Here is a 21,689-nt window from a genome sequence, read left to right as displayed (position 1 = left end):
AGGTCACTATCTTATTGGTTGTCATGAGGCTACATTAATCCTCACTACATCTAAGGAAGAACACAGAGGATTATCACAGTATTTTTGTACCAATATGTTACTGCAAAAAGAATGACAAAAAACAAGCAAAAGTGTCATCAAATGTTGTGCTTTCTAAATTATAATTTCAATTAGAGATTTGGTAGAGTAGTTCTCATTTTGGAATAAACTTGAAGTATTTGTATTTTTTCAGGCAAAGCAGGCAAAGAAAGGGCAGAAAAGACACTGCACTTTGTATAATGAGAGTGTATTTACTTGCGCTGAGGTACATTATACAGAGAGCAACACAGAGTGAGGGAACACTTGAATGCGGAATACACCTATGGACTGAAAAGGAAAAAGGGAACGTGAACGCTCTGACAGGACGAGCGTTTAAGAGTTACAGACCCAGGAAAATCAGGTTTCATGGGGCTCTGTGAACAATTAGCAGGATCACCTCAGGCACTGAATTTTACTGTTACGGGTGATTTTAGCTACTGAAACAAAAGGCACACAACAAACATATCTATAAAGGCTACTGGACTCCTTAAGCATAAAGCAACAAAAAGGAATGGAAGGAATGGAAATACTCTGTCTGTCTTCTGCATTGGAAGAGTATTGTAAAAGAATAACAAAGCTTCCTTTACCGAAGCAACAGCAGCATTAAGAAAATAAAAAGTAGGTCAGATTACTATGAATAGGTATAAAGGAACAGCATGAGGGTGTCAGGACAAAAATCAAAAAGGTTAAAATAGAGGAGGAAAAAAGCAAGGGACATCAAAGTCTATAAGAAATCATTCTAAAAGTACACAGCTAGTAAGAGGAAGACCAAAATGGATCAATTTGCTATTTAACAAAAAGGAAAGACAGCCAGAGGATGAAACTGGAGGCCTCTTCAATTTTTTTTCCCTTCAGTTGTCACTGAAGATGAACTGTGAGCCAGGTAACTGGTGACAAAGGAAGAATATCCATAGGAAAACAACAGGTTAGAGTGTACTTACATGAGGTGATCTGGAAAGCATCTCAGCAGGCCCAATTTCAGAGGCACTAATAATAATTTTTGAAAATTATTATTCATAGAGGATGTCTGAAAAAAATTAATCAAGAAAACTGGAAAAAGCTGAACTGCAATGATAATTTTTAAAAAGGTATAAAACAAGAAGCTGTGGAATTAAAGACCAGTGAACTGAACTCTGGTTTCCTGACAACCGGAAACTTGTAGACACCAAAGCAAATGCACGAAGTGAACAGGCCACACTGATTTTTCTCAAGTAGAGATCACATCCATTTTCTCTTGTGACGAGATAACCAGCCTTGAGGATGGGGAGAGGCAGATGTCACATACTGACTTGAACAAAATTTTGACATTTTCTGGTAGGACACTCAAACAGGTTGTCATGGTCCAGACTGAAACATGGACTAGAGAAAACTACTACTAGCTTCATGTGAAACTCGTAGAAAACATCCCAAGTTGTCGTTAGACCTTTTTACTCCCCAAATTGGAACTCTTCACCCAATACTTTTTCAAGAGATATGCCCTGGATCCAAGAGTAGTCAAGATTTTCAGTAACATAGAAGATGGAAGGAGAGGAACATGTGTGTTGAATTTCAGGTCAATATGATTAGCAAGGTTGCAAGAATGCCAGAACTCATACTAGTCTTAAGTTCAAACAATGCCCTGAAATTACTAAAATGCAGCACAGCAATGAGGTCAAGACTAGCCTTAGGAAGAGATCAGTTGCCTAAATTACCAGTATGGTGGGGATGGGTATGTGTTTTAGAGTACACAAAATGAAAATAGCATGTTATTGAGAAAGACATATGCAGTTATATGCACAGGATCACCCTTTCATTTAGCTCAGCAGTAGTAATGCTTCATTTTGACTGCTGTATTCAAAACGGACAAAACCAAAGGTGGTTTGAACAACTTGAAGGAGATTCAGAAGGGAAGAGAAGAATCAGAGGTCTATAACAGTGCACTTTCTTGACAATCTGTCAAGAAAAACTGGAAGTCCTAGGTTTGTTGAGATATAAGAATGGAAGTAAACTTACAAATCAAATATGTAATGGGACATGGCAAAACAAAAGGATTCCTTATGTCAGCTGAAGATAGGGCAGTAAGAACTCAATGCAGGAAGACAATTTACATTAATGTTAGAAAAATCAGTTTTACTAAGAAAATCAGGCTCAGAGAGCCTGTGGAATTTCCATCATCAGATGTTTGAAAGAAAAGTGCCAACATGTGACAGGAGTCACAGAAAGATGACCATTAAGCAGTGGGGTACAACAGAAATTCTCATGAGGCTGCCCTCAGACTAACTTTGAGACTTTGCCATTAATACATGAAGGGTGCTCAGTGATGGGAATCTATCCCAAAAATCTAATGGAAAAGCAGAACATGCACTACTAATTTGAAACAGGTAACTGCTGCCTTCTTCCTCTTATCATTTATAAGGTTCCAATTACTTCATGAGACTAAGACAAAACAGAACAGAAGCATCAAAAAACAACTGCAGTAGAAGGTAGGACTACTTGCTTGAAAGAAAAATATGAAAAAGAACATGGTAGAAAAGCTGCATCCCTGGACTTTTGTCTAGCAGCAACATCTCAAGTGAGAAACGCTTCCCCCCAGCAAATGTAGAATTGCATGTCTGTGCCAGTCACTATCAGAATCCATGCTGATAAAAGCAGAAAAGCAAATCTTTTGATTCTGTCATTCAAGACACGTAATCAGTATTTCGCTCTACCTGTTTTAAAAGGAACTACATTCTTACAAACACTGCTTTTCCTTCCTGTACAACTGAAACAAATATCCTTAAACAATATTTGTGTGGTTTTTTTTCTTGTTTGTTTTTTGTTTGGGTTTATTTATTTTATTTTCAAGGCTGGTGAAGATAGCCAACTGAACATAGTATTACCCAATTCATACAATTCAGAAGATAACACCTGAAGCATGTTAGGAGTTGCAGCACATTTTACCTTTCGTCCCACATACACAGGGATTCCAATAATCATAGCAGGAATAGCAATGCCAGCTATTAAAGCAATTCCTACAGGAGCTCCAACAAGCGTCCCTAGTTGCCACAGTATTTTCTTTTTACGGCTCCATGGTTTCTTTCCCCAGAATGTGCAACCTGATGGGCTAATATAAAGAATAAAATTGTAAAGAAATTGTAAATAAATCAACATAACTATACAGTACTAAACTGTTCTCTAGTTTAAAAATTATTGTTCTTAGGTTCAAATTACAAATGTTATGGATATCAAGCAATCAGTTATAATTTTTTTTTCCCACCTTTACAACATGTTTTGTAACATAATGAGAATCATATTGCATATTACCACATGCCAATCTGTGGTTCACAGGTAACTTACATAATCAGAGTTCCTTACTACAAAGACAACATAGCAGTATCAAGGTTTCAGTAAAAACAGGGGTATGTTCATCTAAAACACTTCATTTGTTGTAATAAGTACACATTGCACACATGAAGCTTAGAAAAGTATTTTAAAATAAAAAAAATAACAAAACACTAATTTAAATACATGCATTGAAAACTAACTCAGTTCTCAGATATAAATACTTCCAGTGTGATTCTCTACTCCAACAGGAAGCAAGCCAAACCTGCAGCACAGCATCCAGGAATCTACTTCTATACACTTTAGAAAACAAATTGCCAACAACATAGATTATTTTTTTTTAAATGTACCTTAAATAATGTAAATCTGAGATCTCTTTCATACATAGCCAACAGAATTCACAGCCACACACAGCACAAGTCATATGATTGCAGCTTCCATCATTCATTTTTATGATATAAGCAGCACAGCGTGGGCATGGCTTTATGTCATCAGCTGTTAAAAATGAATATAAAGATAACATCAGTTCTCTAGACAAGCAGATTTAATCAAAATATAGACATACATTTGGGAAAAGAAGTTTATTGTAAGCTTGCTTTACAAACCTTGATTTGGCAATAACTTGATAGTTATTGGTATTTGTAAACCTTGAACCAAGTAAAACTAATGAAAACAAGGCGTATTAGATCACATTCAAGTAATTTAATAATTAATGCATACACTCTGTTCAAGGATTTTCTAAGCTTAATGCAATATATATTAGTCAAACATTAAATATGTATGTTACCACAGGTCTGATAATATGGTCTCTTTAAATATAACCCTCTCTTACATTTCATGCTGTTATGAATCTTTTACTTGAATATTCAGTCTCCACTCTGTTACTACTTCTTAAATCTATCTCCCTTTCTACATGAAGTGCATTTCTTTGGTATCACCAACCTCCCCTTGAGTCCTTTTCACAGCCCTACTTAATACTTTCTTACTCCCTGGCAAAATTAACATTCTGGAGGGTCTCCTCGATTTCAAGTCTAATACTGAAAAATGCAGTTAAGTGACCAGCTCTGTCATTAACAAACAAGGTGTCATTGAGCAACAGCGAAATACTTGTACACTGACAGCCACAGTTGTGGTCTTCACTCTTTCACATTACTGGTTAGCATCTGCACTTTGGGACAAGCTATTTGCTCACAGCAGCAGGAATAACTTGCAGCTCCTAGTGCAGAAGCCCAAGTTTATTGCCTCTACACTACATGCCAGGACAAACAGAAAAGAGGGGTTATACTTGGAATGATGAATATCCAGAGGTGCAGAACGAGCAGGAAGAGTACCTCTACCAACCCCAGTGCAAAAGGACAGCGAGCAGCTGAAAGGAGGCACCAGCTGTTCCCAGATGGCAACAGATGCACAACCTACAGGGCAGTAACTAAACTGAGCAAGCTCTTACAGCACAGATATGGCAGAGCTACTGCTATTCCTGCTGGGACTGACTGAAAGGGCAAGGAAAGGAACTGGTGTGCCATTTTATTTAAAGGTTTTAAAAATATATATATATTTCAAAGCTAAAGAAGTACGCCAATTTTTAAGACAAGATGAGGTGCCTTGTTAAAATGAGCCAGAATGAACAACATATTAGAGACTCCCAAGTCTAGGCTGGATTGGAGAACAACAGCTCTAACTACATACGAAGTGCAAGAGTCATTTCCCCAAATATCTACCTTGTTCGGTCAGGTAGACACAAAACCGGTCAAATAGATCAGAGTTCGGTGAAACTCTTGAGCCAATTCTTATCAATAGCAAACCAGACTCTTGCTTTGCAAAGTACTACTCCAAAGAGTTATTATCTTTTTTGGAAGGCTTACAAACAAGTTCATTTTAAAGAAGACAGAATTGTTTGCTTTCTGGTAGCCAAGACAGATATTATTAAGTATTTTATTGAAAAAACATTAATTAGCACTAACAAAAATGTCACATGTCAGAGCTGGCAGACTAATAGTCTCTTCTGAAAGCAGAAAATCAGTGTTTTAAAGTTTTATTATCAGCAGCGCTGTGAAATTTCACCTACAATGAAGAAAAAGTTTTCCCAGTGTGTAAGTGATACAAGTAATGAAGTCAGTCTGCCAAACACAAAGACCGCTTTGCAGCAAGTTTCTTTGACTTGACATTTTTTCAGCTACAAAGGAAGAATTTAAAATGCTGACAAGCCTGTAAGATTGAAGTAAAGTGCTATGGTCACAGAATACTTCAAATTATAACATTTACAATTTGAATTCAAACTTAAAACTGTATATTTTATATTTCTGAAAGACAAAGCAGCTAGTATCTACCATACTACTCTTCAGTTCTTTCCTTTTTAGAGTTAGTTGTGCTAATGTTTTACAGGAAAATACTAAGAAGGTTTTACAGACACAGTATCATAATCATAAATACCTGCTGCTCCAGACTCCTGGCTGTAGCTAATAGATGAAGAACGAATTGTTCTCAGGCGCAGACTTTGAGCTCTCTCCTGGCGAGCAGCATCACAGGTCTGGTTTGGATGCCAAATCTGCTTACAGTGGTAGCAAAACTCAGTTCCACAGCCTTCTCGTCCACACGTCAGTTTGGGACAGCTGGCACATCCAAAAGCGATCACAGCATATCTTGAATGATCAAGAGGGGCAAGAGAGAATTTTGTTAACAAAAACAGTCCTATCTATAGACTGGAGCAGACAAGACAGCTGCCAGAGCAGCTGAAAGAGGCACAAAGGCAGTGGGCATCGAGAGGTGACATTAGGTGGCCAGAACAGGTTCCTCACCACCTCCTCCTTCAACTCCATCACTATTGCACTGGACTAAGACTGTACAGAAATACTACAGCCAGTGTAACACTTTGCTCTACCCCACCTTGGTAACTTTGTGCAGTACTAAAGTATACTGTATACTGCATTTAAGGCTAAATGCAGTACTCTAGGTTTATGGTCACAAAGCAACCACAGTTTAGAAGAGCGAAACAATAAAACCAAAAAAGGTATTTAAAAAAAAAAAAGGTTACAGTTTTAAAAGTGTCCCAGTTACTATGGGCATGTCTAGGCTTGACCCCTTCTGTAATCTGGGAGGATCCTTGCTAAGTGAGCTGTAGTGTAATCTGCTACTGTAAAGGCATCTGATGTGGTACTGCATGACATTTCAGTGTTTTACTGGTTGCCTTGTGTCATGAATAACCACTTCTACTTTAAATAGATGATTGTTTACTCTTTGTATTTTAAAATGTCAAAACAACAAAGCAAGTATTTTATAAATATTTGTGTTTCTCAATTATTAAGACTTTTTTTGGACATTTCTAAAAAAATACATTTGAAACTGTAAAAACAGAAATCGGTGAGAGTTCAGGGCTTTACTGTCACCTTTACTCTGACAATACTATAGGGTAAAAAAGCTCCAAAAACCTTAAGACTTGCAAAACTGTGTTACACTATTTTGTTATCAGACACTACATGAACAACTCTATACAATGACAGTTTTTGCCACAAATCCAGTCCTCCATCAGGTTTACATTTTAAAGATCACATGATAAAAATACAAAAAATGTATATTACAGTTCATATTAATACTAAATATGTATACACATATACACACATGTGCCTCAATTCCTATCCATTGTAAGCTTTTCAATAGCTTTCTTTTAAATAGAAAACGATGCTATGTCCATGGGCATGAACACTCAAAACAGATTTATAGTTCCAAGTCACATGAACAGTCCCCCTGAATAGACTTCAACAGATTTCTAAATGCAGGAAGGCTTTAATTTGTGGCTGTTCAAATCAAGGTAATTTTATTTTAAAAGACTAAATTGTTTATTTTTACCCCCTGCCCAATTTATAGTAGTTGCATAAATTAACTCAAAATATTATTTATTGCTAATAATACTAAAAAAATAATTCCCACTCACATATTTATCTGAAAATTTAGCTGTTTACATTTTAGAAGAGCTAGATCTGAGGCACTGAAAGTTAATCCTATCCCTTTCATTAGCGTTTTAAAACAGTATGTTTGAAGTTTCCTCCTGTGCTGGTTTGACAGAAAATGAGATTTTTCCATGCAGTTTTTTCCTTTCCTTTTCATAGCCAGCACGGTCATTGCTTGGATTTAGTTTGAGAACAAGACGAATTGCTCTGGTCTGAAGGCCAAGGACATTCTGAGCGCTCTGCCCACAGGCATGAGGCAGCAAGGAAGAGGGCATGGATGGGGCAGAGCTTGACTGACAGCCAGACTGAGCAATGAGAGTATTCCATGCCATTAGCATCATGCTCCATATATGAGTCAGGATCTTCTGGCTAGGGACAGAGTCAGGACAGACAGGGATGGAGATCTGTTCTGGTTCTGCTCTGTTTTGATGGAGTTCTGTTTGGGAGTTTCTTTATTTTGGCTTTTTGCCATCCTGCTGTTTTGCAGTGTCCGCTGGGCCTTTCTGCCTTTTTCTCTCTTCTCTCTCTCGGATCAGCTGTTGGGACCAGGTGCTGCTACCTGGGACCAGCTGCTTGGTGTGGGTGGAGTTCGTGAGGAATTGCACTGAGTATCTTTAATTTTATATTCTATTTCAATGTAATATATATTAGTAGTAGTATAATATATTAGTGTTATTTTGTTATTTTATTAAACTGTGTTTATCTCAAAGCACGAGCTTCTGCCTTTCCTTTCAATTCTCTCCCCTACTTGGGGCTGGGGAGGAAGGAGTCACTGAGAAGATACCATGGTTATATTGCCAGTTTGGGTTAAACTACAACACTTTCTCAAAAAGTTTTGCAAACAAATTGGAGTTTTCAATCTTAAATTTACAGATGATGCAGTTTCAAATAAAAATGAGATATAATACTCATCTGTTCTCAAATATTTCTTACTTTCCAAATAAAAAATTGTTTCAATAATTGTGAGACTCTTCTGTATTGTTGCCAACTCAATCAGCTCTCTTCCCACTTACTGCGACTAAAGACATAATTGCTTTGTATGTACACAAAGAAACTTTGATCCAAATGTTTCTTCAACATATAGGGATACATCCAAGACTCACAAATGTTATAGCAAAGAATCTCAAATATAGGCCACAGAACGAAGTATCAATTTATATCCTGCCTCCCATTGCTAATAAAGAATGGGTGCATCCAGGAAAGGACTCCCCATTTGGGACAGATGTATGGGCACACCTTTAGAAAGTAGCTTTTTAGACGAGAGTAGATCCCAGTTCAAACTGTACAAGACTACAGGTTTAATTTCTACATTTTGCATTCATTTTAGAGGTGATGCGAAAGCCAGAAATTCTTATCACGCTGAGAGAAGGGACAAACAACCAAATTTAAAAAGTAATGAGTAAATAAAAAAAACAGAGGCAAAGAGAAATTACTTGAAGAATGTACAGAAGAAATAGGAATGAAGAATTTTTACTCTTTTGCCCGATCTGCTTTTTCCTTGAAAAAGACAAAATCTAGGAATTGCTGCTCTCTTCTAATAATGTCAGCAATACAATCTCAGAGCAAAACCATTAAATAATTCAGATAGAAGAAAAGACAGAACACGTCTGTAATGCTGATTCACTAAGGCTTATTAAAATGACATCGGAAAACTGATAGGAAAAATCTCAGAAATTTAGTCTGGAATAAAGTCCATGAGGTTCCCTTACCTGTGCTCTTTGCCCCAGGGAAAGATCACCTATTTGCCAGTGTCCCCTACCAAGCCACTGCAGGTAGGCTGCAGCTGCTCCAAAGACTTTTACAGTATACTTTGCACCTATTTCCTATTTATTACAGTACTTCTAATGTTAAAGACAACTTTAGGAAATAATGCTACCTTCTGAAGTTACTGTACCTCTCCTACTTTGGGATCAATGGCAAATTTAGTAAATGCATGCCATCAAGTTCCTTAAGTAAGTATTTGACCCATGCTAAAATCGGGTCAGCTCCCATCACACCCCTATTGCATTCAGCCGGTATGACCTATCAACACCTGATCAGAAAAAATAAAAAAGGCAGCATCAGTTTTAGTTGATATTGCACAAATTGATTACAGTTGCCAAAGTAATTGGATACTGATAACCGTTCTACCATGTAATTGTTAAGGCAAATGTCTGCTGAGCTGACAAAACATGATGGCACAACCTCTTGTTTCTTTAGGATGACATAATAAATGGTGATAAAGAATGATCCTGCTGAGAAGTATCCAAGTAACCAACTTCATCCTATTTTAAATTAGTAACGAGAATTCAGTGCAGACGTACTATCCCTGCATCAAAAACAGAATCCATCTATCACTGTGAAGTAGTTCCCTACCACATGAAACATACTAGGAAAAAGTCATGTTATCAAAGTAGATTTGAGGTCACCCTATAGAAGTAGTTTGTTCCATTCCCTTCACACAAAACCACTGGCAGAGTGTAGCTGCCTGGCAATATTCTGTGTTTTCCTCAGGATTCCATCCTCAGAGTATTTTAGTATTTGCTATGTACTAACTAATACATTGCTGTGGTCCCACATGATTGCACAGAACTTTATCTTTGATCTGAAGACACAATTTTTAATTTTATAATGGTATTAACTACAGCAATTATTGTTACAGTTTGACCATTTAAAGATGCTTAGGATTTTTTTTTCAAACAGATGAGAAAACTGAGGCACAACTAAGAAGGTAAAAAGTCTCCATTAAACAAATCCACCTTAGTTTTTTTAGTATTGCAGTAAGCAGATTATCTGAATAATTGAAATATGGTTTAACAGAAAATGGTTTAACAGTTCTTATATGCTTCCCCTTACCTTCAGTAACTAGAGTTTGTCCAGAAAAAAGGAACTCAGAGAAACCTGAGACAGGCATACTTCTGCCTAGCAAATAAGGCCTTCTAGTGGTTGTTTTCTTTTGCAGTTATCGAAACTGTAAGAGCAAGCTACAGTGGTTTTGTCCACATAACTTGTTACAAGCTCATGCAACCAGCCTACCTCTCAAGTCATTTCTCCTCTGCTCAAACGACAGCACCGCACTGCCACCCATTTTGGATCAGAGCACCTAAGAAACTATCACTTTCCCAGTCACTGCTTTTGACCCACATTAGCAAATTCTATTTCATTTGAAGTGTGAAAGCAAAACAGTATTTCAAATATGTTTCTTAACATATAATTTAAATTTGAAAGCCTCCTAAACATTAATATTGGCATATTTAATCCACCTAATAGTCAGTCCAATTCAGCTTGTTCTCTTCCAACATTCTTCCTTTTCTTCTTTCTAATTATTGCTCATACGTGAGGCTTTGAGAGAGAGATGTCATCTTCTGTGAGTTTTTAGTGTGTGCTGCACATCCAGATCACAGGGTATAACCTTTAGACATTATGATAACGCAAACAAAAGAATCTCTAAAAAACCAACTTGCTGAAAAATGGCATTATGAGACGCTAACAGCAGAAAAGCCTGTGAGCTGCTCAGCAGTATTCAGCCTACTCATGTCAGAATTCAGAATGGTTTCAGAACCGCTTGAGTATTATAGCAATGTTAAAACATTAAGTTCCTCAGATAATAAGCAGGAACAAGCTGATTATTATCTTGCATCAGAATCCTGTTGACAGGCAACAAGTGGTGTCTCAACCAGCCACAAGATGGAAGATATCTGAAACTGGAGAGGCCTTTTTATTGAAAGAAAACTTTCAATCATTTTCCATAGTTAAAAAAATAAAATACCCACTGCACTCTAACAAATGGACTAAGTTAAAAGTAGTCATTGAATTTTCAGTTCTCTTTAGTCTGAGCTTTGCACTGTTGCCTTGACAGTTCAAGAACTAATTTTTTTTGCCTGCTGTAGATACATAGCAACCACCTACAAATAAGTTTCATGACATTGCTGAAATTCTCTCTGTGCAGAAAAACAGACTACTTGAGTTGGGGGTTTATTTTGGAAGGCACGTTGGGGCTTGGTGGTTGGATTTTTGTTCGTTTAATTTTCTTTATTTTTTTTAAGAATTCTGCCTGCTACCTACTAGTACACAACACACAACAGAATGCTAAAGTAAAGCAATTAACTTTTCAAAAAGCATAACGCTATGAACATTATCTATTTATGCTGTCACTGTTTTGCAGATATTGGGAAAACACACATACCCACAATCTGGAGCTGGGCACCACCTACAATCAGGATCTGCAACCAGCCATCGCCTAAGCATAAACTCTTCGTATTTTTCCATCAAGATGTCGTCATTTAGTATCAAACGAATATCATGAGGATTAAACCGTTCTGAGCATTCTGGACAGCTAATATTAACTCTGCTCTCGGAGATTTCTATCCGGAGGTACTGACGCAAGCAATCCACACAAGATCTATGGTGACAAGTCATTATCTCTGGGAACCTGTCCTTGGAGTGCCGCAAAAGGCATAAGGGGCATTCCATGAAGTCTCCACTTGGTTTGCTGCTAGAGGTTGTTCCATTATCGGAAGAGGTACATGTGGAGAAAATAGAGTTCTTGTCTGTACACATTTCTGAATGAATACTTTCAATACTTGCAATTCCATCAACCCCTCCATTTAAATCCCTAGACTTGCGTTTCGTGTCCTTTTTTCTCCGAAAAAGAGAGCCCAGTGATATTCTTCGTTTCTTTGGTGCCTTTTTAACTGATGGCAAGCTCACAGAGGAAGCAGATGACTGGAGGTCCCGATCAGAGCCCATTTGCCGATGTAAACTCATGTCTAGCTCACTCATCAGAAATGGGTTAACTTTCATACACAATCCTAGTCATTTTTAAGGATCAAAATAGTAGATTCAGAGGATACAGGTATATTATTATGTAATCCAGTTTGAGAGTCGTCATGCAGAATATTCATACATATCCAGTTCCAGCAAATTCTTCACAGGAATTCCCTATATCAGGAGGAAAGATGAAGAAAAGATAGATTAGAAACACATTTATCACTTTCGGTTCTCAAAGATGACAGTACTCTAATGAGCTGCCATTTATATTACTCCCATTTTCTCCTCACCATCTGACCCAATACTTCCTTCTGTCAGCTTTTTCTAGCCTTTACAAACGGCATCTTCTGTCTCCTGCTCCCCAACTGGGGTGGTGTGTGTGGGTGTGCACGCACACATGTAGAATTTACCATAACCCAAGGTGACAATTAAGTAAATGTATAACAAGTTATTCTATAAAGCACAGTAACAGGCTTACAGCATTGGAAACCTTCCTCTTTTCTCTACCTTACACAAAAATAGTCAATTTTTTAAAATTAACTTATTGGATTTGTACATGAACTTATTGCATGTGTGGAAAATGTATGTTTTAAACCCATTTAGACTATCAGCAGAAATCAAATTACTATGGCTAAACAACTCAAGATATTCTCAAAACCTGAGGGTTCTCAGAAAAGTATGCAGATGCATATTTATAATGTAAGGCACCTGAATATTTCAGGAGGCAGAGCTGCAGAGTCAGTGACAGCTAACACTGTCCTGCCCTTCAACCTCCATATTGCAATTCAAGTGAAGACTAGAGTTAGGGTGAAGACATTTGAATTTTTCACCACACTGATTTTTCTTTATAAAAACATAAGCCCCCAAATCAGATTCTCATCACATATCAAGCTTCAATCATTCCCTATGTACAAGATGACGGCAAAGATTTCCTTCTGTTCCCTGTTTCTTAACTGACTGGCTCCAAAAGCAGAAAGAAATAAAGGTATTTTCCTCTGACAGAGCTGGAAGAAGTGGCAGATCACCTCCAACCAAAAATGCTCACTTCCCCCAAACACACAAATATTCCCACTTGGAAGCTTGCCTGTGCAACAAAAATTTTTCTAACTCTCTGTGAACTGCTTCTGTAATAAGAAAATGAAAAGGTATTTCTCGTGAGATGTGTTTGGTATCTGGTTACTAAAAAAGTAAGCCAAATGGTAGAAACAAAAAGAACATGAAGGGCCACTGACAATGATTAAAAAATATATATAATTTCTAACTTTCAGATCTTGGTACAGAGAAGATGAAGAGGGCCAAAAACCCAACACTGACTGAGGTGAAAGCCTCTTTACCAGATCCCAGGCAGCCTGCACACAGCTGGAGACCAGCCAAACCACAGCCGTGTGCCGCACGTCCCCAGGATGGGATCACTGCCACGACTGGGTCAGGACTGGGAAGTTTCAGAGATGACCAACCAGCAGCGGAAACAGGAATCCCTCTCTGAAGAGGAAACACAGAAATAGCCGCCGGGCTGTGCCGCTCCCCGGAGCAATGCGAGCAGCAAACCCACTGCTGGGCCCTCTCCACACTGCTGGAGCTGGATGTGATACATGGACTAGCAGGTACCCATGTCACCACTACCCAATTTATACAATCGTCCAGTACAGTAGTACCTCACAAGAATACTACTGTCTTCAAGTGCAAGAATTAAACAAGCAAATGAAACAAAGAAAACCTCAAAAAATCCCTCACATCTTCTAATTTTGCTAAAGAGGTCACAGTTCTGGGCCAATAGATTTTTAAGATTTTCCTCAAAAAAAAAAAAAGCACCACTATATTAAGGTTTTTGTTCCAATGCTGAATTCCACACCCTCTACACCCCCCACCCCCGCCAAAGGAAAAAGCTATTAACTCTGTGGAACACTATCAAACAATTTGTATTTTATTCCCAGGGTCTGTCTAAAACAAAGCATTATTTCAAGAACATAACATACTCTTCCTTCCCTCCTAAAGGAACATGTTCAGCCTAAAATCTAGTCAAAAGGAATCTTGGATGCTTTACCTGCTTCTGTTCCCCAAACAAATTTAATAGCTTCAGAGCAGTTGTTTCTCATTAGATGAACTAAACCATTCCCTTTTCTAAATAAAAAAAGGTGAAACTGAAAAAGTACTTGACAATGAAGACAGAAGGAAATATGCTTTTCTCTAGGATCCTGGCATGATGTTGTATCATAGATACACACAGTTGGTAGACAGTCTCTGAAATATACTACAGGTATACGAATGGTACAGCCTATGGCTGACAAATTAATTTTACATGTCTAGAAGTGCAAGAATAACCTTGAAAGCATTATTATAACTACATACTTACTGACATTTGTATGTTCAAATAGATACTACCAGAACAGTGCAAAGTGCCAGACCCCTAAGTCAGGAGAGCTAATGAACAACATGAACAATAATTAACACACTTATTTCAGGCAATGAGGTGGTATTTTGTTGTTGTTGTTTAGTTTGTTTGAAAATATATTTTTATTTTAAGAGGAAATAAATACAGTAACCCAGCCAAGTCTATGACTACAAGCCTTCCTCTCCTCCCTGTCTCTGGAGAGGAAAGAATGCGCATTACAACATATCTGCCAGTTACAACAGATGTACAAAATCAAGAAATAGCAGCTCTGGTAATGAACCAGTTCTACTTTTTTGTTTTAAATAAACAAAGATTCTCCCATGCCCTGAAGAAAGAGACCAGTATGTCCTATAGTTCTCTTTGTGTAACTGCATATGATAAGCAGTCTCTCAGAAGCAGCAGATTGCTTTTCTGAAGAAAATGGTTAAACTTTGTCAAGAGTTTTGAATAGAAAAGTTGTCAGTTATTTCAGACAATCATCAATTATGCTCTCTGGATTTAAATGCATAAAGCCAGTTTTAAAAGCCACACTCTTCCTTATACAGTAATTTTGGATTGCCATTTTAGTGACGTTCAAAGATGACTTTGCTGAAGTGAAAAGATTCAGCAGATGATTTATTACAGGAAAAAATGAAGACAAGTGTTACTACGCTAATAATGATCAGAGCTGTATAAAATCATAAGCGCCTTACTAGCACAATCTGGAGCACTGGCCAGTTCTCACATTGCCCAACCCAACACAGCAACTGCGTGTTTTTGCTGCAAAAGAAAAAAATATTTGATTTCGTATAGCCAGAGAACACAATGCCTCTATTGTTCCAGTAACAATGAATCCACATGAAGGAGATACACTGTGTGAAAAATGAAGCTTTGAAATCAAGATACTTGAAACGAGCTGAGACACACAATTATGGTAATAATAATGAACAATCTGATTTTGAGAGGCAACATTCACTGCAAGTTCTGCACGACCCACTGACCAGTATAAACTCTATCAACATATAGAAGAAACTAATATGGGCAACAGCAAAGGGATAGAAAATCCACACAGAGAGTATAACTCCTAAAAATGTAACTTCACCACTGTCCTCAACACTTCCTCAAAAGCACTTACCGACTACAGAAAAGCAAGTTTCTGGCTTCCTGCCATGCCCAAAGCTCTACCACAAATCCAAATTCCAGCCGTACTTCGCATTTTGCTCGTGCCACAGACTACCACAAACCACCAGTTACCACAGCACAAACACACCTTGTCATTTGAGGATTTCCAAAAGTAAGCGACATTTCCAGACGTAACTCACATAAAGCTCAGTTCTTAACTGCTATTCCTTCGGTAATCCCTCCTAAACGGTTTGCTGGGGAAAACTAACTAGCATCCAGTCGATTTCCTTCTGCATTCTTTTTGACCACACTGCTTTAAGGAAATACTATTGCTGACCATATGAAGGAGGGGGAGGGAAAGGAAATTCAAATAATCTTGCAAAGGGAAAAATTTTCAACTCAAGATGACTAGGGCGAAAAATAACTCCTAGTATGGCTCCCCACAACGGAACTGTTGCTTTCCTCATCTTACTGGTTTGAAAACTTTTACAAAATGCACTAAGGCAGCTAAGCATAACCCTACAGATTTTGCAAGCAGAAGAGCGATAAAGCCCTACTTCTGTAAACCAGCTGCTGGGACAGACTAACTCCCTCACGCTCCCAATAAGCATCCAATAAGCATCTCCTATTTTGATCCCATAGTATCCTGGAATTCTTAAGCGATGATGATTTTAACAGAGATATCTCTAAACATCCAGAAGAGGCATCAAAAACAGATTTTCCTTTTTGTTTACTCCATGGTGTAAGAATTGTAAAATAGTGGAATAAAATGTAAAACAAATATATGCAAAAGCTTAAGCTACTAAATTAAATACCAATGCACAGGATTTTCAAACAGCAATCAAGCTTCTTGTTTCAATGGGCATTCTTCTTTCAATGTCAATTTATTCCACACTAGTTTTAAAATTGGGGAAAAAAATCCCTACACTTTTGTCCGAGTATTTCCAAAAAGAATATAACCCTACCCGCTTTACACATGCCTCCTCAGGTTCAACTAAAACTCTGACATCACTAAGAGCTAAAACAGAGTGAGGAACTGTCTGAAAGAGCTTAACAATTTCAACAGCTATGTGCTTTTGTAGCACTATGTCCCATTAATAAACCCCACCATACTCACGTCAATGCACATGGTGTCAGAGCATGCCAGGACTCTTATTTAGTTTAATCACAGATGATGTAGTACAAACAGAACCAACACTTTGCAACTTGGAAGTAAACGAATGGAAATTATGTCAAAACAACACAGGTTCTGGCAGAACCTTTATATGCACTAAGTTGAAAAATAAAATCCTTTAATGGTAATATAATGCAGCATAGGTGAAATGCTTAATTACAACAATTAGCAGAATGCACTTATGACTACTCCTTCAATATATTTCCCCACAAAAACTAAAATTAAGAACAGTGACATTCTCTATTTAATGCTTAGAAGACAATAAAGATGTTTAAATTTCATTTGTGTGGGGTTTTTAAGATGTCTAACCTTAATTCCACATTTTATTAGAAACCAAAGAGTTGATACATTTTGGATTAAACCAAAAAGGAGTTCTATAGAAGTTAAATATGTATCAAAAGATATATCAAGCTTTCAGAATGAACTTATAAAATATTTACAGTGATTTGTTAAACTATGCCAGGATGCAAAAATATGAAGTGAGTTAAATAATTTATTTAATTCAAACTAAGCCATGTAAAACTACTTTAAAAATATATTAATGTAAATTTTACGTCATTATGACTTTTCTCTTTTGAAAAAGAGGGCACTGGTATGGTAGTTACATTTTATGAAATCTATCCAAGCTAAAACTAATTCTTATCTTTCAGACACTGTTGCAGGAAAACATCTTTATTGCTCTGTCCTGCTTTGTTCCAGGAGCCACAGAGATGAATGTTTCTCTTGAAACACAAAGACCATTAATTATAAAAGTTAGCAGAGCTGCTTCCCCTATTTCAGACCGAAAATTACTTGATTGTGTAGTTAATTAGGCTCTCATTGCTTTATGCTTACGATGGACTATTGATAGCTGCACAGAGGCCATTATTTCAAAAACAGGACTTCCAAATCCACAACTGTCAAATACAAGTTTTTCAAAACCTTTAGAAACCTGCCACGTCAAGTCTCAAACATGACACATCTTTGAACAACAGAAGAACACCTTTGCTGAAATAATTTCACTTCTTAAATTTATGCAAACTCAAAAGACTGGGAGTTGAGTAGCCTGCAAGTATTGTACCAAGCATCCACTCGCTAATTCCATGTTGGAGCTAGCAGCAGGTTCAGTGAAGGTGCTGACAAAATCTGGGACGTGCTGGCATCAGCACAGAATTGATAAGCAGAACAGAATAGGGCTCTTATCCTGAAACTGAAAGGAAGTTAAACCCTCTGGGATGAGCCAGCTTGACACAGGAAGTCACCAGAAACAAAGCATCTTCCAGGAGCAAAAGGACTTGCTTTAACATAAGGGAGTTCCTACATTGCAGAGTCAATTTACTTTAGGAAAGTCTTCTAATAATTAGGATCAGTTTAGAGGCACTACATAATGCCTTGTTAAAATTAAACAAAAGCCTATTATTAGATATCAAAGGCGGACAAAAGGTTAGAGCAATTCCCTCAGCACATGTAAGCCTTTCTTTTCAGCTGTTAATCTGCACTTGAACTGGGATGTTCATTAAAGCAAGAACAAGACTGCCATTCACTGGAATCACAGAATGTTAGGGATTGGAAGGGACCTCAAAAGATCGTCTATCAATCCCCTCACCAGAGCAGGAACACTTAGATGAGGTTACACAGGAATGCGTCCAGGCAGGTTTTGAATGTCTCCAGAGTAGGAGACTCCACAACACCCTGGGCAGCCTGTTCCAGTGCTCTGTTACCCTCACTGAGAAGAAATTTCTTTTCAAATTTAAGTGAAGCCTCCTGTGTTCCAGTTTGTACCAATTACACCTTGTCCTATTATTGGTTGTCACCAAGAAGAGCCTGGCTTCATCCTCATGACATTAGCCCTTGATATATCTGTAAACATTAATGAGGTAACCCCTCAGTCTCCCTCAAGCTAAAGAGATCCAGCTCCCTCAGCCTTTCCTCATAAGGGAGATGCTCCACTCCATCATCTTCATGGCTCTGCGCTAGACTCTCTCCAGCAGTTCCCTGTCCTTCTGGAACTGAGGGGCCCAGAACTGGACACAATATTCCAGATGTGGTCTCACCAGGGCAGAGTAGAGGGGAAGGAGAACCTCTCTCAACCTACTAACCACCCCCTTCTAATACACCCCAGGATGCCATTGGCCTTCCTGGCCACGAGGGCACAGTGCTGGCTCATGGTCATCCTGCTGTCCACCAGGATCCCCAGGTTGCTCTCCCCTACGCTGCTCTCTAACAGGTCATTCTCCAGCTTACACTGGAACCTGGGGTTGTTCCTGCCCAGATGCAAGACTCTACACTTGCTCTTGTTATATTTCATTAAATTTTTCCATGCCCAATTCTCCAGCCCGTCCAGGTGTCACTGGATGGCAGCACAGCCTTCTGGCATGTCAGCCACTCCTCCCAGCTTGGTGTCATCAGCAAACTTGCTGACAGTGCACTCTATTCCCTCATCCAAGTCATTGATGAATGTATTGAATAGTACTGGTCCCAGTACTGAACGTTGAGGCACTCTACTAGATACAGGCCTCCAAATGGACTCTGCCCCATTAACTGCAACTCTCTGGCTTCTTTCCTTCAGCCAGTTCCCAGTCCACCTCACTACCTGATCATCCAGTTCACACTTCTTCATTTAAGGAGCGAGGATGCTGTGGGAGACTGCATCAAATGTTTTGCTGAAATAAAGACAGACCACATCCACTGCTTTATCGCCATCTATCCACTTGGTTATCCCTCATAAAAGGCTATGAGGTTGGGTCAAGCATGACTTCCCCTTGGTGAAGCCATGCTGACTGCCTCTAATGACCCTCTAATCTTTGATATGCCTTGAGATGGCACCAAGGATAAGCTGTTCCATCATCTTTTCCAGGTATGGAGGTGAGGTTGACCCAGGATCAGTTACCCAGGTCCTCCTTCTTGCCCTTTTTGAAGACTCGAGTGACATTTGCTTTCCTCCAGTCCTCAGGCACCTCTGCCGTTTCCCAAGACTTCGCAAAAATGATGGAGAGTGGTCTAGCAATAACTTCAGCCAGCTCCCTCAGTACCCATGGGTGCATCCCATCTGGATTCATGGATTTATAGATGTCCAGATTGCTTAATTGCTTCCTAACCCAGTCCTCATAAACTGAGGCAAACTCTTCCATTGTCCTGGCCTCTTCCTGGGGCCTCCCAGAGGAGGCTCCTCAGAACAGCCTCCGGCAGAGTAGAGAGAGACAAAGAAGGCATTCAGTAACTCTGCCTTCTCTATATCTTTTGTCACCAGGGCACCCACCCCATTCATTAGTGGGCTTACATTCCCTCTAGTTTTAGTTCTATCTGCCACGTATTTGAAAAAACTCTTTCTGTTGTCCTTGACCTCTCTCACCAGGTTTACTTCTAAGGACGCCTTAGCTTTCCTAGTTGCCTCCCTACATCCTCTGACAACAGCCCTATATTCTCCCCAAGTGGCCAGCCCCTCCTTCCATGATCTGTAGACTCTTTCTTCCACTTGAGCTTACCCAGCAGTTCCCTGTTTAACCACACAGGTCTCCTGCCCCTCTTCCTTGACTTTCTATGTGTCAAGATGCTCCGATCTTGAGCTTGGTAGAAGCAGTCCCTGAACACTAACCAACTATCTTGAGCCCCTTTACCTTCAAGTACCCTTTCCCAAGGTATTTCCCCTAGCAATTGCTTGAAAAGGCCAAAGTTGGCCCTACTGAAGTCCAGGGTTGCAATTCTGCCAGGTATTCTGTTCCTGCCACGTGAAATCCTGAACTCCACCATCTCATGGTTGCAGCAGCCAAGGCAGCCCTCAATCTTTACTGCTTCAACCGGCCCCTCCTTGTTTGTGAGGATGAGATCCAGCAGTGCTCCTCTCTTAGTCAGCTCCTCCACCATTTGCATTTGCAAGTTATCAGTGCACTGGAAGAACCTAATGGACTGTGGATGGCTGGCTGAGTAGTCCTTTCAGCATTTGTAAAGCATCCTTCATTTGTAAAGCATCTTTCAACAAATATTAAAGTAAAACATTATGGTTTCTCCCATCAACTTTATGTCCAGATTATTACTCCATATTCTAAATGATGTTATTAAAAATACCCTAATATTCACATATACTATTACATAAGAATTTAAGAGAAAATCACTTGTGAGGCAGAAATATTCTAATCTCTTAAAAATCTACATACTGCCCTGTTACCATGTCCCAGTTTATTCTGATTGCACTTCATTTTTCCTTGAAGGCCTATGTCACTTATCTGGAAATTCTATTTTCATTTACAGAACAAAGCAATATTGTTTGCAAAACAATACACCAAACAGACACTATGAACCCACTTGGGCTCAAAGCCTGAGACAGTCAGACTGACCGAGCACTAAAATCAAAAGACTGACAGTATTTAAAATACACAGAAGCCTGCAGAGTACACACTGCAGAATTGCCAAAAGTTAACTGATACACAATGTTCTATTTTAAAATTCACAATGCTGCGTAGGACATGACAAACCAATCCTGACAGATAGAAAAATCTTCAACAGTTTATTTAAAAAAAAAAAAAAAAAAAAAGGGAGCTGTGCTTCTTCCTTTGAAATTTATGTGCAATACATCCTGTATCATGTGTCCATGACAGCTGCTATTAGGAAAGGAAATCTTGCAAGCTGCTCCACTCACTCTGAAAGTCTCTGAACGACTGATTGCCAACTCCAGCAAAACTGTTCCTCTTGCAGATAATGCTTGTAAAGGAGAGAGCAAACTTAAAGAGCCTCCCCTCAGTCTGGTGGCTTTTTTGTGTGTGTGGGGAGGGTTTGTTATTTGTTTTTTTTCCATCACCATCCTTTCAAACCTCAAAGGAAGACACCACAATCAAACAAAACTGCTTAGAAAAGCAGCATCTTTTCCTCTGTTTCAAATGTTCAGTAAAAGACTTCACCAGCACTTTCATAAGCAAGGTCAGCCATAAGATGCAGCCCCTCTTAAGGGCCCACATTGCCATTTGTTAGCAAAAGT

At 38.7% G+C, this 21,689-nt stretch overlaps 1 protein-coding gene across 3 annotated transcripts in view; it reads right to left on the bottom strand.

Moving 5' to 3' along the window:
- Window positions 1–21,689, bottom strand: part of RNF19A (ring finger protein 19A, RBR E3 ubiquitin protein ligase) — a 63,666-nt gene that overhangs the window by 7,033 nt on the left and 34,944 nt on the right. For all 3 annotated transcript variants that reach the window (XM_065831033.2, XM_065831032.2, XM_071803904.1), the window contains 4 exons: window positions 11,488–12,242; window positions 5,809–6,017; window positions 3,729–3,873; window positions 2,998–3,160 (listed from right to left, as the gene is read on the bottom strand). In XM_065831033.2, coding sequence (XP_065687105.1) covers window positions 2,998–3,160; window positions 3,729–3,873; window positions 5,809–6,017; window positions 11,488–12,104 — 1,134 coding nt within the window. In that variant the 5' untranslated portion in view covers window positions 12,105–12,242. The remainder of the gene's footprint in view (window positions 1–2,997; window positions 3,161–3,728; window positions 3,874–5,808; window positions 6,018–11,487; window positions 12,243–21,689) is intronic.

This window comes from Patagioenas fasciata, chromosome 2 (assembly GCF_037038585.1).
Source record: "Patagioenas fasciata isolate bPatFas1 chromosome 2, bPatFas1.hap1, whole genome shotgun sequence".
NCBI classification, from domain to species: Eukaryota; Metazoa; Chordata; class Aves; order Columbiformes; family Columbidae; genus Patagioenas; species Patagioenas fasciata.
The sequence above is the reverse complement of the archived record's forward strand: the minus strand, read 5'-3'. Positions and strand labels throughout refer to the sequence as shown.